The sequence below is a fragment of the Plectropomus leopardus genome, chromosome 20, assembly GCF_008729295.1.
Source record: "Plectropomus leopardus isolate mb chromosome 20, YSFRI_Pleo_2.0, whole genome shotgun sequence".
Lineage (NCBI taxonomy): Eukaryota > Metazoa > Chordata > Actinopteri > Perciformes > Serranidae > Plectropomus > Plectropomus leopardus.
The window spans coordinates 5,280,397-5,297,737 of record NC_056482.1 but is presented as its reverse complement, the minus strand read 5'-3'; the positions used below and the strand labels follow the sequence as shown (position 1 = coordinate 5,297,737).

Here is a 17,341-nt window from a genome sequence, read left to right as displayed (position 1 = left end):
AATTATGAATTATTTTACTTTGGATTTAGTGTTTTTAGATTGGTGTATTGTTACTTTTACTTAAATTCAGTCTTTAGATACAGCGAAAGCCTTCAAACTGTTCAAATATTATGTTCAAATTCCTTTAGAATAATGCTTGCATGGAGACTGTATATCTTGCCTCATCCGCCTCTTTGCAGCGACCTGACTACATTTCCCACAAACCCCTTCACTAACGAAAATATCGCGTCAGGGACAACATGGCGGGCTAGAGTGTACATGGGGTCCGCTACTCGTCGACAAATTAAACCTTTTTTCTCCAAACAAACGACATATTCCTGAACAGGTACGTTGTCAAAGGCCGAATAACATCTGTGGCCGCAGTAAAATCATAAATGTAGCTTTTTAAGCTTCTCAACAAGAACAACAGGACGGTGCAAGTCAGGAGACCCTCATACAAGAAGTGTTGACATGCGAGTTTGAGCTTAGCTTTGTTCACTTTTCCACCTGTTTCGTCTATCATTGGCGCTTTTACCGACGTGTAAGGTTCAGTTTGAGTGTGTTAATGTGTGTTAGCTCGTTAAACTTCTGGCGGTCATTCTTAACGTCCAGACTTTGCGACCCCACACCTGTCAACGTCAGTAGTCGTGTCAGTTGAACGTATTTAGCTAAAGCTAGCAAAACAGTAAATTGCATAAAATAAGCTATTCTTGCTAATGCTATAACAATAAGTGGCGGTTTGCCACATAGTTAACGTTCAGTATTTTGCAGCAGTACTTAACGTGAGAGTTAAAATTGTTATTGTTAAATAAACAGTGGCTAATTTTGAGAGGAACAGAGTCTGTGGTTGTAATTTCCTCAAAGTTATACAATCTTCAACCAGAATAAATGTCCACACTTAAACTGAAGTCAGTATTTCAAGTGTGAAATCTAAATCTAGGTGATGCATGCTAAGCAAAAAATGACTATTGTGACTGCAGCCTATTTCAATTTACTTTTTCGGCTCGGTTTGTTTCTGTTCACGGCACCGAACCATATATATGTAACAATAATCCTTTCAAAGAAAAATAATCCAAATGAACTGTATGATTATCGTTGCAGAAAGGTGGAACCTGGTTCCATTGTGATTGTTGTTGTTTTGATTGTTGTCATTGTTTTTTTAACAACTGTAGCAACTAAATACGTGAAACAGTATCAGTATTAATTCATGCAAACAACACGACTGTAATAGCAGGAAAGTCATTGTATTTCCTTTATTTCTTTTCTTCCACTACTGCCATATGTTTGAAATGTATAGTGGGTAAGCATTGATGCTGAACACATTGATTCAGTGACCTGAATGCTTAGTCATGAGCAGTGATACTTGTGCTGACATGAGGTGTCTTTAGTCTGAGAACTGAACATAAGATAATTTCCCTTGCACATTGTGATGCAAAAGACATAATTTGGATTTAAATAGAAGAATTTAGCTCGTCAATTTGGCTTTTTGCGTTAAGACTTTTGCATGTTAAAAGTCTACTGTGAGACTTGAGGTTAAATGCAATTGTAATTCCTATCAAACCGCATTCTGGGAGAGGATTTTGTGGGTTTCTGTTTTTTTTTATCCAGTATATTTGGCTTTGCAAATATATAAATTGAAAAAAAATAATTCAATTATTTATGCAGTAAATTGCACATATCACTTGTTTTATGCAAAGCATGCAGGCCATACCGCTGCTTTTCCACAGCGAGGTTCCCAATCTCTGAGTAATTTTTACTCAGAGATTGGGAATACAATGGTATACAATGCATGATTTTTCTAAAAAGAAAAAAAAAATTCATAAACTCATACAAAAGTCATCCCTCTTAATTGTCAATTATGACTGAGTAGGAGTATGTGGTGGTGTGTTTATTTGCGGAATCTCTACCCTATGCCTATATTTTCTTACTTTTGTATTATTTTTATGTGTTTGAGATGTTCTGGGGCACAGCGCACAGGTGAGATTGGGACTTAATTAAGAGGTAGCGAGTAGGTGCCAGACTGAGACGAAGCCATGGAAATGTAAGGTTTGTTTCTTGAATACTGATGCAGCTTTGACTTCCTGTGTATTTTTTTAGGTCAAAATGTTTCGTCGGTCAAGATTTAGTATTCGGCCCAATGTCGGTACGGCAGGGAGAACAGCAGCAACACCTCAGGAAACCCCTTCAGCAAGTCAGGAGGCCAGTGAGACCCCTAAAGATGTCAGTGAGAGCAGCACTGCGCCTGCTGAGACAGATAACACGTCTGTTGTGACCCCATCAGAAAAACCTACAGCCTCAGGGTGAGTGACAAGTATTGAATCACATGTCTACTACTTTTATTTATATATATCAGTAGTAACTCTTCTTAATGCTTTTTAGGGATGGGAATGACCAAAATGGGGAAGGCACCAGCTCTTCAGCAGCAGTTCAGAGAAGGAAGCGCTTTTCCATCAAGCCCAAAGTGGCCCCAGGCCGCACCTCCGCCCTTGCTCGGACACCAAAATCCCCCATCAAGGCAGTCTCTGAAACTCTTACTGAAGTCCCTGTCTCAGACCTGGACAAGCTGACTACGTCCAGCCAAACTGGGACTTCAGCTGCCCCTCAGAGACTCCAGTCCCCGAGGCGACGGAGGTCTTCAGAAGAGAGCAAGCAGCCCAAAATACAACCTAAACCCACCCTCATCTCGTCTGACAGTACGGAACCTTCAGCTGCTCCTTCAGCTGAGGACTCTGCAGAACAAACCCACCTGCCCACAGAGAGCGGCAAAGAATTAGAAAGCACGTCAGGCAGTCAAGTAAAAGAATTTCCTTTCAAAGTACCAGATAAAGTCCCCCCCTCTCTACCAGACAAAGATGCTATCGAGATATCGGAGAAAGCCAAGACTCTCGTGTCATCTAAGTGTGGGCTCTCACTGTCACCGCCAGCGTTCTCCTTGAGTAGACTCCTGAACGACCCGTCAGACATACAGAGGCTGGCAAAGGCCCAAAAGCTCCGAGAGCTGCTCAAACAGGAGATGAACAAAGAAAAGGTAAGCTCAGATAATTCAGTAGTTTCAAGGATTATATACTGTTATATATAATCATTGCATTTACCCTTTAACACCTTGATCAAAATCAGTTTTCTCGTGCTGCATTCAGATGCTTTTCAATTGCATTTAAGCCTCTGAAACCTGGAAAAATTGGTTTGATTTCTTTCAGAAACATGGGAAAACACACAGTGAGCAATTTGGCAAGAAATATCCTTCAAATTGCAAAAAAACTACTTTTAAAAAGAAAAAAAGAAATCTTTTAACACTCTCTTAAGGTCATTTGCTATTTTCTTTCCTTTTCTTTCTCTGTTTGTTTTGTTTCTTAATTGTACTAGTTTTCAGGTAATTTTTTTGTAACTTTTCAGTATTTCCTGGCTATTTTTTGGGCCTTTTCTTGTCAAATTTTTCAAAGAAATTAAGCCAATTTTCTAAGGTATAAAAGGGTTAAAGACTGTACCAATTGATGTTGCAGAAATTGAAGAAAGACAAGGCACGTGTGAAGGAATATACCTTAGATCCTGCCAAAATGACCATGAGGGACCTGATCCGTTATCTGCCGCTGTCGAACCCCATGCCGTAAGTGTCTCTTCTGCAACTTAGTCAAGCTTGTGTAACATTTAACCCTTATCTTTATAGATAAGGGTTTCTGTTGATTATGCTGGATCTTATTTGACATGCAGGGTTTTTTTGTGGTTCCTTTTCTTATGTTTTTTTCCAGATCTACTTTAGAAGAGTCGGCACAAGAGAACGAGACTGTGGTCCCACCGTCTCCAGCAAGAGAGGAGTAGGTTTATACCATCGTCTCTCTAAAGTCTCTTATTCTGACTTTTCTTATCTGTTTTAGTACTTGAGTATTCAAAGGGATTTGATGTTTTTATGTCAAGTTGTCTTATTATTTGATGGGAAATTATCTCACGGAAACCAGTTGACTATAGCATGATTTTGGTTAAAAAGGAAAATGAAGAATTAGTGAACTCAGATATACACTAATCAGCTAAGAAAGCAAGTATAACATGACGACATAATTTAAGTGCCAAAAAAGTTTTAACAGACCACTGCCTAGACATGCCCCAAAACAAGCCCCTTTCCTTCTGTGATGTAATCCCTGCAGGTCACCAGAGAGAGCGCAGCAACCTGAGGTTACCCCTGAAATGGCGAGCACAGGGGAGGAGGAAGAGGCAGCAGAGGCAGGGGTAGAGGATGAGGAGGATGAAGGCATCATGGTTCCTCAGGTCAAAGTAGCAGAGGACGGATCACTGATCATTGATGAAGAGAGGTCAGTGGACTTCTAGAGGTTATGAAATGCATTCACTCATGTTTATTTTCTTCTCTTCACTTTGTTATTGAAGATACAATGTTGTACATCTCGAGTCTTTTATTACCTTGATAAGAACTGACTAACAATGTCCACAAATACATCTATAACACCCTTCAGATTATGTGTTTTTTTTCTTAATAAACACATCATTGTGGTATTAGACATGTTAGAGCTAATCGTGATGTTAATCATACTCTCTCACCGTATGTCTCAGCTTGACGGTGGAAGTTCAGCGAGCCAAAGGACCAAATCCAGCTCAGGATCGAGACCCCATCTTCGAGCGTGGCTCCACTACAACCTACTCAAGCTTCAGAAAAGGGACCTACACAAAACCCTGGTCAGGCGAAGGTAGATCCGATATCAGTATCTGATCGTCGTACCGTCTTTATAGCACACATTTTGCATGCCTGGTTCATATTGGTTTTAATGTCATGATTGTTTTGCCTTTTTCCACCAGAGACAGATATGTTCTTCCTGGCAATAAGCATGGTGGGGACAGACTTCTCCATGATTTGCCAACTGTTTCCTCACAGAGCACGATCAGAGATAAAGGTTAGTGATAAATATGTACATATGTTCCTAGAGCATGATATCAATTAGCAATACATTGCATCAACAAATACTCAATAAAATGATTGATTTTGTTGATTGTATTGTTTAAACTTTTAGAACAAATTTAAAAAAGAAGAGCGAGAGAATTCCTGGAGAATCGACAAAGCCTTCAGTAAGTTTTCAGAAGGGCAGTATGTATAGCTGGATGAATACAATATCAAATAATTAATACTCCCTGTGCAATCCTTGTGTATATTTTCATGCAATATTTTATATTAATTATTTTGTAGGAGAGAGGCGCAAACTGGACATAGAGTATTTTTCTAAGCTGCTGGAGAAGATTCTGGAAGTTCAGAAAAACAGGAAAAAACTAAAGTCACTCGCTGGAAAAAAGTCCCCCAAGAAACCCAGGAGAAAGGCAAAGGGTAACTATACCGCTTCATGCTTTTTAACATGTTTAAAACTCAGTGACTTGTGTGTTATGCTAAACAATCCTTGTTCTAATTCCCTCTTAAGAAAAAAAAGCTGCAAGGAAGCTGAGTGTTGTGGAGGAGGAAGATGAGGAAGAGCAGAATCAAACCCATGACTTGGAGGAGGAGGAGGAGGGAGAGAAAGAGAATGAGGACCTCCGTAATGATGGAGAAACCCCTGATGCTAAGCCTAAAAAGAAACGCAAAAGAAAGAACAAACAGGATGACTCGACTGAGGAACCAAAGGGCAAAAAAAACAAAATGGGTGAAAAGAGAAGTGAACAAGGTACAGAAGCATTCTGTTATTTCATGAATATGTTTTTGTTTGTTATGAAAATCGGTAGAAAAATGTTTGCACAAACATTGCAATTTTGACTGAAGATCCATTGGGATACAGTGTAGTTTTGCCAACTGGTTTAACAAGATTTCTAGAATATGAATGCAATTCTAAATTTTGTCTTTTTTTTACCATATCAAAATTATCCCAGTTTCTCCATGAGTGCTTGGCCTTTGTTAAACGCTTGCCTGTTACTTTTGCTTTGCTTTTGTATGCGTAGATGAGGCCTGCATACCTGAAGACGCTGAAGCAGCACTTCCCGAGGGCTGTCCAAATTCAGACATGTAATTAATCTTTAAAAATATTTTTTTAATAGAGTATTTTGCATCTTTAGTTGGTATTAAAATTTTTGTTTTGTCTGAATATTCAGGTCTGAAAAGACAGAGAATGGGAGTGCAGCCAAGGACACCACAATCAAGCCAGCAAAACTCTCACGCAGCAGAGCACCAAAACCCTTACTGCCTCTGGGCCGAAAGTGGGGTAAAAAGTCTGCAGCACCTTCCACAAAGGCCAGCGATGGTGCATCAGATAAAGGGGATGAGAGTGTGAATGATGGAGCCTCTAAAGAGCAGGTTAATATTTTTACTTTCAGTTTAGAGTATTCAGATATCTCTACCCATTGTTACGTTGGCTTATTGACATTTCTGCTAACCTTTCAGGTAAATAAAGATGCATCACCCAAAAAGAAATCAGCCAATGATGACATTTCCTCTGAAGAAGAGGATGCCACCATTCAACCTCCGAGACCTACGAGGTACAATATTTCATATTTTTAAGACTTCCATTTTAATATTGTATCCAAAAATATTCCTAATTCCAAAGTACTAAAATACTACGGCTATAATAGGATAGGAGTGGTTCATCATTGTTTGATTTTGTTTTATAGATATGGGAGAGTGCCCAAACCCACCAAGCCCTTGAATTACCCTGCCAAAGAAGCTGCACACTCTTCTGAAACCACTCCCGCCTCACCACCGGGGTCCACTGCCTCTGCTGCCAGGCCTAAACCCAAAGGCACAGCCAAGAGAGGAAGATCATCAAAGTCACAATCAGCCCAAGAGTCCAAAAAGCCCAAACTAGTCACCCTCAGGGCTTCTCAGTCAGAATACAGCGATGAGGAGGATGAACGGCAGCGAGATGAAGAGCTGGAGGAGGAGGACGAGCATTCTGCATCCAGTAAAGACAGCACTGCCCCTGTGTTTGTGCCTGCCAGCCTGCGCTCTCCACATCCTGTAACGTCAGAGGTGGAAGAGACAATGGAGGAAGTATGATAAAACTGTTTCTTGTCATGTCTTGCACAGATGCACATCATCCATTATTTTTATTTCGTTTTTGCATTATTCTTTGTGCATGTTTTTTCATTCCATTATTCAAACCCTTCACTCTGACTCCCCCATCCCACACATAGCTTGATATCTTGGCCAATATGTCTGATGTGTTGAGCATCTCCCAAGATGCACTGTGCCCTGATGCCTCTTGCGAGCAGGCGCAAAATGAGACAGGCACAGCTGAACCCTTTGAACATCAGTTGGATCTGCTTGTTGTAAGTGTCCTATGCCTAAAATAAATTTCCATTGAAAATATATAGCTATTCCCAGTTACACTTTTCATATAATATTATTTCAATTTGTCTGCTAGTTTTGTTCAAGTTGGCCAACACTGATAAAATGCAATCTTATTTTCTTCCAGTGTCTTTCTCTTTTTAGTTTTAGTGCATGTAATTGGTTCATGGTTGGATTACACAATTGCTTTTGCACTATTAAAGTAAAGAAAGGCAAGATGAGTTTGAACTAGAGCTGGGCGTATGTAGAAAATCAAATATCTCAATATTTTTTACCAAATACCTTACATTCTGATAATAATAATGACAATATTGTAGAGTTGACTATTGGTGTTTTACATATATATAGATATAATACTGATATATTGCCCAGCCCTAGTTTTAACAACATTGCATACAGTCTTCATGCATGAACTGAATAAATTCAAAGCAATCTTTTTGTATTCACATGTAATCAAATGACAAAGATGTAAAACAAAAATGAAAAAGAAGTGTAACTGGGGCTACTTTTATTACATATTATTCATTTACATCACATCCTTTTACAACTAGTTTGGCTTATAGCGGAAGCTTTTGATGTGACTCATGATGTATTTGTTCCCTTGTAGGATGTGATAGACTTCCTTTCTTCAGAACACACAGAAGGTATGTTGAAGATGTACTCTGAGATTCTCCCATTTGAAAACACACATACATACTGTATGTATTTAGATGGTCTCAGAGTATTCATATTTTGTTGGTCTTTTTGTTTTAGTAGCTGAGGACGAGAGCTACAATGAAGCAGCTCAAACCCTTTTGACCATCGGTAACATGGCTCACATCTCTCAGTCAGCTCAGAATCAAATTGCCATGCAAGATCACATAGCAGGTTAGAGTCACAGAAAGCAAGACATCCTTATCCTTATTGGAATTGGTTTGCATTCCTTTTAGATTATGTTACAGTAAATTTTAAATGTGCTATTATGTTTAATTGCAGAGACAACACCAGTAAATGTAAATGAAACCAGCCATCACCAAGAAGAAGAGAATTCATCAATGCCTGCTACACAAGAGGAAACAAGTGCCACACCTCTTGTGTCTGAAACTTCTGGTAATGGAGTCACTGAAACATCAGAAAGTGTTATTACTGTGGAGCAACAAAACAGCACAACACACAGTGATGATCTACCCATTATTAAATCCAGTGATCTGAGGACTGGTTCTGATATGGACCCTACCCCTCAATTACACTCAAGTCTAGAGAGCCTTGAGAAAAATTCTCCACAGACAAGGAAAGGACGCTTACCCAAGGTGAAACCAAAGCCTAACTTAGGCCAAGCCTCAAGGGCTGCTAAGTCAAAATCCAGTGCAGACACATCAGCAGTACAGGCAGCTGAAGAGAGCTGCGCAGTTGCTCCTGATTTTTCTCAAGCTACTGAGACACTATCAGCTGCAGAGGAAGTCCCTGAGATGGCAGACAGTAGTCAAAAAATGTTAAAAGAAACTTCTTGTATTGAAGCCAGATTTACAGAAGAGCCTTCTGGCAGAGCAGATTACAGTGCCCCAGAAAGGCAGAACTTCTCTGAAGCCCAGTTTGAACCAAGTAAGGAACAGGCCACCAGAGAGACAGCGCCATCATCCGACTCTACAGATGAAAAACTGATTTCTCATATTGGGACGACTGAAAGCAGTTTTAAAAGACTGTTGGCATCTAATATAGTAGCTACAGAATCTCAAGTTAGCCAAGGGTCAAACAGACACTCAGTCCCTGTCCAAGAGAGCAGCGACTGTCCTGCTCCATGTGTTACACCCGTACAAGAGTTACCTGTGAGTCAGAAAGAAGAGGTTGAAGTTGCATCTAATCGCCAGACCAGGAGGAATCGCTACCAGAGAGTCAAACCTAACCTGGCACAGACATCAAGAAATATACAACTCAAACCTCAAACCACACAAGATACCATAGAGAATGACACTCTCCCAAGTCCTGCTCCCAAATTCCATAAAGAAACAATAACAGAGGTTGAAGCAGAACCAACTTGCACCACCTCTCCTGAAAAACCAGGTGAAAGCCCCGATTCAGCTTCAGATTTAACACCATCATTGGATTTAGGGTCTACTCTTACACCCACAGAGGACCTGTCTACAACTGAGGAAAAAAATATAGATGCTGGAGTCATTGGTCAGATGGAATCAAGTGGTGCAGCATCAGATCAGAGTGCCTCAGAAAACAAGACCTTCTCTGAGGCACATGGTGGACCAAGTAGGGAACAGGCCACCATAGACACAAGGCCAACATTTGACTCAGTCCCTGTCCGAGAGAGCAGCGACCATCCTGCTCTGTGTGTTATACCTGTACAAGAGTTATCTGTCAGCCAGGAAGAGGAGAGTAAAGTTGCATCTACATGCAAGACCAGGAGGAGCCGATTCCAGAAAGTCAAACCCAACCTACAACAGACATCAAGGACTGTACATTCTAAACCTCAAACCTCAAAAGACACTGCAGAGAAATACTCTAAATCAACTCCTGCTCCTGAATTCCCTGAAAAAACAATAGCAGAGGTTGAAGCTGAACCAATTTGCACCACGTCTACCGAAAAACCAAGTCAAAGCCCCGGTCCAGCTTCAGATTCGATACCATCATTGGATGTAGGGTCTACTCTTACACCCACAGATGACCTGTCTACAACTGAAGAAAAAAATACAGATGTTGGAGTTGCTGGTCAGGTGGAATCAGGTGGTGCAACTTCAGATCAGTGTGCTTCAGAAAACCAGACCTTCTCTGAATCCGATGTTGAACCAAGTAGGGAACAGGCCACCAAAGACACAAGGCCAACATCTGACTCAGTCCCTGTCAAAAAGAGAACTGACTGTCTTGCTTCATGTGTTAAACCTGTACAAGGGTTACCTGTCAGTCAGGAAGAAGAGAGTAAAGTTGAGTCTAAGTGCCAGACCAGGAGGAGCCGATTCCCAAAAGTCAAGCCAAGCCTAGCACAGACATCAAGGACTGCGCGTTCTACACCTCAAACCACAAAAGACATCATAGAGAATGTCACTGACCCAACTCCCAATACCAAATTCCATGATAAAACAGTAGCAGCGGTTGAAGCAGAACCAACTTGCACCACCTCTACTGAAAAACCAGGTCAAAGCCCTAGTCCAGCTTCAGATTTGACACCATCATTGGATTTAGCGTCTACTCTTACACCCACAGATAAAGTGTTTACAGCTGAGGAAAAAAATACAGACGTTGGAGTCGTTGCTGAGGTCAAATCAGAAAATGACACCTTTTCTGAAGCCCATGTTGAACCAAGTAGGGAACAGGCCGCCAGGGACAAAAGGCCAACATCTGACTCAGTCCAAAGCAGTGACCATCCTGCTCTGTGTGTTACACCTGTACAAGAGTTATCTGTCAGTCAGGAAGAAGAGACTAAAGTTGCGTCTACATGCAAGATCAGGAGGAGCCGATTCCAGAAAGTCAAACCCAACCTAGCACAGACATCAAGGACTGTACATTCTAAACCTCAAACCACCAAAGATACTAGAGAAAAAGACTCCAGCCCAGACCCAAATCCCAAATTTCTTGATCAAACAATAGCAGCGGTTGAAGCAGAACCAACTTGCACCACCTCTCCAGAAAAACCAAGTCCAAGTCATTCAGATTCAACTCTTACGCCCACAGATAAACTGTCTACAGCTGAGGATAAAAAGAAAGATGTCGAAGTTGGTGGTGCAAAATCAGTTCAGAGTGCCTCTGAAAACCAGAACTTCTCTGAAACCCTGTTTGAATCCAGCATGGAACATGCCACCAGAGACACACAGTCGACACCTGAGTCTAGAGATGAAAAACTGATTCCTCATGTTGGGACAGCGGAGAGTCGTAACAATCTGCCGACATCTGACGTAGTTTTCACAGAATCACAAGTTGGACAAAGGTCAAATATTGACTCAGTTTCCATTTTAGAAAGTAGCGACCATCTTGCTCAGCTTGCTACACCTTTGGAAGAGTTACCTTTTAGTCAAAAAGGAGAGAGTGAGGTTGCATCTATCAGTCAGACTAGGAAAAGTCGATTGCACAAAGTCAAACCCAACATACCCCAGACATCAAGAGCTGTACGATCTAAACCTCAAACAACAAAAGATCCTGTCACACCCATGCAGCTTCCGCAGAAAACCTGCAGGCCAACTTCAAGTCCTGAATCCACAACCAACACAATAGCAGAACTAGAAGCAAAGCCGACTTGCAGTACCACCCCAGAACCAAGCCTGATTAAAAGTACTGGCACTGCACCTTTGTCAATACCACCACTGGAATCATGCTCTACTCATAAACCCACAAAAGAAGTACCTTTAACTGAGGAGCAAAAGACAGATGTTGAATGTGGACAAGACTCAAACTCAGAGAGCTCAGGACAAAATGTTCTTCAAAGAAGGCGACGCTTTTCCAAGGTCAAACCCAATTTAGGATCATCCCAGAGAACTACACGCACAAAACTACAGGCAAATAAACCCTCAGAACAATGCCATATGGACATCTCTCTAACCTCAGAACAACAGCCCGTGAACATTTACAATGTACAACCGGGAGTAGAACAGACAGCAGACATCAAACACTTGACATCAGCACATTGTTCATTATATACAGAACCTCCCAGCTCAGCAATGTTAGGACCTGTAGAGTCAGAGAAGTCATCTAACAGCACAAATGATAATGATTTGTCCTCTGATGGTGCCGTCATAGCAAAAACTTGGGCTGCTGAGAATCAGTTTGTGTTGACAGACTCGGTTCTTGAAAATAAGACAAGTGAAACACCCACAGTAGAAGGGGATTCCACAGGGGACAATTATGACAAGGTGGAGGCCAGGCCTACTTCACAATGGAAATCAAACCAGGACATGTCCATTGGAGCTACAGAGACAAATACCCAATCAACAGATGATCCAACTGCAGTTTCAGATGCCCAGTCTTCAAAAGATGGTTCAGCAGAGTCAAAAATTGAATCTATGCCCTCTACCGATACACAGTCCTCACTGGATCCAAAAGAAAGTGTTCAAGTGCCACGTTTCGAGGTCGACTGTGAGGCAGTTAGTCAAGATGCAGTCCAACAATGTCCTGAAACCACTGACACTAATCAAACAGCTGTCCTAAGGTAAGATATGCACAATATTTCCTAATTCTGTTGTCTAAGGACAAAGTATTAAGGGATTATTAGTTTAACAGAGTTTATTTTCCACTTAAAGCACTGACAACAATCAGTCAGAGGCAGCTGACTGTGCCTCAAGAAAACCTCCCCAGACTCGTAGAGGCCGGCTTATTAAACCCAAACCCAGCCTGAGTTGCAGCAGCCGACCTCGAAAACCTCAACCAGTTCAGGAGACAAAACAAGCAGACGCAGGTTTGACATCTTTTAACATAAAAGTTCCCTTTTCATCAAAGAATGCTGAGCAGATACTCAGGGTGACTGACTGCCATCTATGACCCTCCTGTATCTTCGCTGTTCACTAATGATTCTGCTTTTCGACACATTTTTCTACTCACCTAGGAAATGTGGATGCTTCAGTTTGCCACAAACCTGTGTCTGAATCCCGACCTGACATCCAGGAACCAGTGGAGGGAGGTGTTGAACAATGTAGTGACCCAAATTCCTCTTCAGATGATGCACGGTCTTTGCTGAGTGGCTTGACACAAGTTATGGAACAACTGAGTCAGCCTGACCCCCCTCCAGATGTTGCTGGATCCTCTCTGAGTTGTTTAAAACAAGTACCTTACAGTTGTACTCAGGTAAGAAATAATATGTCCTGGAGGAGGCATATCCTGTGATCATTACATGTATGATTGCAGTGTCTTTTTGTGTTGAAATTCCTGTTAAGCTTGTTAAAAGTTGGTCTTGGCCAGATATGTACAATTATGCAAATAACATGGAGCAATATTATAATATTTTTACCATGTGTCACTGACTAAGTTCATATTGGGTGGCAGTGATTCCCTACCAGGTGGTACTATTATAGAGTCACAAAGAGGTCAACTGTATAGTGCCAACAAAACTATACACCAAGTCATTGCAATAATAAACACTCCTATTTAGGGGCCCCATGTAGCTCACCTGGTAGAGTGTGCGTCCCATGTACAAAGGTGTCGACTTGCCTCGAACAATACACCTGTCCTATCAAAAAATAAAGGAAGCAAAAGCCCCAAAAATCTTTAAAAACATTAAAAAAGAAATAAACACACCTTTGACCATTTTTGTCAAGAAGCTTTTACCATATTAAAGGGACAGTTTATCTCCATATTAGAAATACAAATTTTCTTCATACCTGTGATGCTATATATCAGTCTAGATAGTTTTGGTGTGAGTTTTTGAGTGCTGATAACAGCCGTAGAGATGTCTGCCTTCTCTCCGATATAATGCAACTAGGCGCCAAAAAAATGCATTTGGAAAACTCAACAGCAATGTCTCTTTCCAGAAATCACGACCTGGTTACTCAAGATAATCCACAGAGCTTGTTGTGTGCAGTTTCATGTAGGAGTTATTTACTTTCTACCCACCTACACACACCAACCGTATGCGGCACAGAAAGAAGCATGCATCTACTGCTAGCTTACTTAGCACCTCTGAGCTAGCTGCCATTAGAGCTCAGCAGAGGAAATTGCCATTAATGTTTACATCTCACACTGTCATGAGCATGAGCCTCTTGTTCACGAATAGATGCACACTCCCTTCTGAGCGGTGATTTAGTTGGTGGGTGTAGTTCCTCAGATAGAAAATAGTTCCTATGTTTAACTGCTCACAACAAAGTCTGTGGATTATCTTGAGTAACTGGGTTATGATTTCTAGAAAGAGACATTGCTGTTGAATTTTTCAAAACTACTTTTTTGGTGCGTTGAGCACCACAAGCGGAGTTACATCTAGTTCCGTTATATTTGCGAAAAGGCAGACTACGACCCATATTGCCAACACTTGGCAACTCACACCAAAACAATCTAGACTGATAAATAGCACTAATAGTAAGAGTGAAAATAAATATTTTTGATTTCGGTGTGAACTGTTCCTTTAAATATGGTAAAAGCTTCTTGTTCAAGATTACATTCTGTCCATGGTCAAAGAATTGTTTATCAGTGCAGTTACTCAGTAAAGTAGTTTTTTGGAACTTTATAGCAGTCCTTTGTTGCTACTCAATCATTTTTAGTAGTCAATAATCTGACAAAAATATACAATTTTGATTTTTGGCCAAAATGTCCCTTTAAAGATTACTCATCAAACGTTTCTTTCTGATTCTCTTTACAATTGAAGGATGCATCAACATCAAGTACAGAAGGAACCCAGAGTTTTCCAAGTCTCACATTATTTCCAGACAGTAAGTCAGTTCTCAGCTGATGTCCTGTGAGTCTTATGCAGTATATGCAGTACAGTTTTGGCTCAAACTTCTCTTTCTTTCCCTCTCAGTGCTGTCGCAGCAGGCGCCTTCAGATCCAGACGAACCGTTCTTCATCCTCTCGCTGACTGAGATCCCAGTCTGCTCAGCAGGGGAGGAGTTGGGCAGCACGCCGGAGCCCCTCACTTATCTTCCTCTAACAGATGCATCAGTAGAGCAGCAGAGGTTAGTGCCTGCCTTTTATCAGATAGTCATCCTGTTCATGCAGGCATGGATCTGTTTTTTTTTTGGCGTCTGATTCCACAAATCTCCTCATCCCTTATCAGTGCTACTGGAGAGAGTCCGGCAGCAGCAGGAGACAGGCTTCTCTCTAATGTTGCTGTGCCTGTGTCCATGGAGGAGAGTAGAGAGACAGGCCGAATGAATGTAATCGATAATAGGCCTGATCGCGCTGCATATATAGTAAGTGAAGTTACAAGAAACAATATGTAACCAGTGTGATAAAATGTATTTATTTGCAACACGTTATGTTTTTTCTCTCCCACACCAGGGTTCAATCACGGAGAGTCCAGTAGATCCACAAGGTACAGTGACTGCAAATTGCAAAATTTGTTCAAAGTTTGAAATACTTGTGAAAGGCATCTGAAAGCAGCAAAAGAAAATTGATGTCTCTGTGGGTTTCAAAGGGTTAAACTAACGATTACTGTGGTATATCTTATAGGAAACGCTTATTGTTTATGTTAATGGAACAGAGAGCATTATAGCCCATCCATCTAAATTATCAAAGACCGCAGAGAATAATGAGACTGAAATTCCCCCTTCAAAGCACAGACTAATGAGCATTAGAAGAACGGCCAGGCAGTACATGAATACTTTCTCATCACACGCACTCTCAGCAAATTGGACACATCTTTTTCATCATGTACCTGTTTCTCTCAGGAGCGGCCAAACTGCAGGTTAAGCCCAATAAAGCAGAGAGGGAACAAGCCAGCAAGACCCTCGCTGCCAAGGAAGCAGAGCCAATCCCCATCCAGACGAACACCACCCAGCTCTCAGAGCTTCCTGGGCCCTCTGTGCAGCCAAAAACGTTTGATGACATTGACACGGAGCAGCAGAAAGGAAGTGGTGATCATGTAGATGCTGAAAAGGAGACTCAGACAAGTGGGGAGGACCCTGAAGACAGCAGCTCAGGAGAGACAAATAAGCGGAGAAGAGGGACTTCTAGTAGGAATAGGTGAGATAAAGTGTGACACTTGTATAATTCCCCCAGTTTTCATGTCGGTATCCTTTTTTTTTAAAAAAAAAAAAAAATTTAAGTGTTAATTGATTCTTATATCCCAATACCTCACAGGAAACTTAAAGGCATCATTTCTGAGACAAACACTACTGCAGATTCTCCACCCAGCAAAGCAGCTTCTAAGGGCGCTAAGGTCAAAACTCCAACAGCAGGTAAACAATCTAACCCAACATCCACAGCCTCAGCATCACATGATGTCGCTCCGACACCCAAAGTGACAGAGGAAACCAGTTTAACATCCTCTACCACATCACCAACACACATCGAGATCGACGATGAACAGACTTCTGAGCACAACCGACTTTGCTCAGACACAACACCCAGCACCCCTTCATGTCCAGCTGAGGTAAGGAGGGTACAGAGGAAGATGAAAGGGCATCTCGAGTCAGTGCATTTTTGACTCATCCAAAAAAGAGTCGATTACAGCTTATCCTTCATTCTTTCTCTTCTTTTTCAGCAAAGTGTGGAGAGCATCTCTGTAGAGGAGGAACCCACCAGTGTGTCTCAGTATTTCTTAAGAGACATTTTTACTGAAGTGGATGACGGATGAGAGGTGGAGTGAGAAGAGGAACCTGCAGATGGCCCTTTTAAAATTTTTGTTGTATTATGTCTGTAAAAACTAATTTATGACTACAAGACTGTAGAGTGTTTATTTTGCTTTTAGTTGTCATGATGTGAAGCTGAATGTTTTATACTTTCACATGCACTTTGAAAATGTACAGTAGTTTCCATTTACTGAAATGCCTTTTTAAAAAGCCATCGGTTCAGATAACTATTTAATGGATCCATTATTAACTAAATTACTGGTAGGTCACTAGTTTGAATCAGATTGCCCAATTTGGTTATAAACTACCTGTGAAAATGTAAATATTGTACAATAACAAATGTGGTTTAGATTTTTATTTCTCCTCCATATCTGTTGTGTTTAAATACAGACCACAACATTGGTCGCAGGAAGAAAAGCATAACCTGATTATTTTACACCATGTATAGCTGTATGTTTTAATTTCCTTAATTAAGCCTCTTCTGTGTATTTTTGTGCTATGTTTTATTTATATTTTCTATTCTGAAATTAATATTGGTGTATTTGACAAATGATGTCTTAAAATTGACTTGCCATTCAGAAAAATGACAGAATTTTATTTTGTCAAATTGCATCATTCTCCAAATTCACCCAATACAGAGGAGAGGTAGTCAAAATTAAATTAAATTAAAGAAAATGTTCTGCCAGTTAGTTCAGATATTTTGTTATACTGTACACAGCATTGATCAGCGGTCCTTGTACAGATTTGCAACATTCATATCATTATTTTCGATACTTCAAACAAAAACACCTTATCTTCCTTTAATGTTTCAATTCATTAAAAGTAAAACATGGAATTCTGTATGATCTGAATAAACGGAGTCTTCCACCAACACTTGGTTCAGTCTTTCACCTCTGTAGATGCT

At 40.8% G+C, this 17,341-nt stretch overlaps 1 protein-coding gene across 1 annotated transcript; it reads left to right on the top strand.

The window, feature by feature from the left end:
* The first annotated feature begins 247 nt into the window (after positions 1–247).
* zgc:162472 (uncharacterized protein LOC553495 homolog) lies at positions 248–17,310 on the top strand. The gene is made up of 28 exons (XM_042508840.1): positions 248–325; positions 2,077–2,279; positions 2,359–3,007; positions 3,480–3,583; positions 3,726–3,791; positions 4,119–4,283; positions 4,540–4,673; positions 4,783–4,877; positions 4,995–5,049; positions 5,168–5,302; positions 5,394–5,633; positions 5,905–5,968; positions 6,055–6,256; positions 6,344–6,438; positions 6,571–6,949; positions 7,093–7,227; positions 7,854–7,890; positions 8,000–8,113; positions 8,222–12,371; positions 12,463–12,617; positions 12,765–13,003; positions 14,514–14,577; positions 14,667–14,820; positions 14,922–15,057; positions 15,146–15,179; positions 15,535–15,829; positions 15,947–16,238; positions 16,350–17,310. The coding sequence occupies exons 2-28, from the start codon at positions 2,083–2,085 to the stop codon at positions 16,440–16,442; spliced, it is 8,478 nt and encodes a 2,825-aa protein (XP_042364774.1). The 5' UTR covers positions 248–325; positions 2,077–2,082; the 3' UTR covers positions 16,443–17,310.
* The last annotated feature ends 31 nt before the right edge of the window (positions 17,311–17,341 follow it).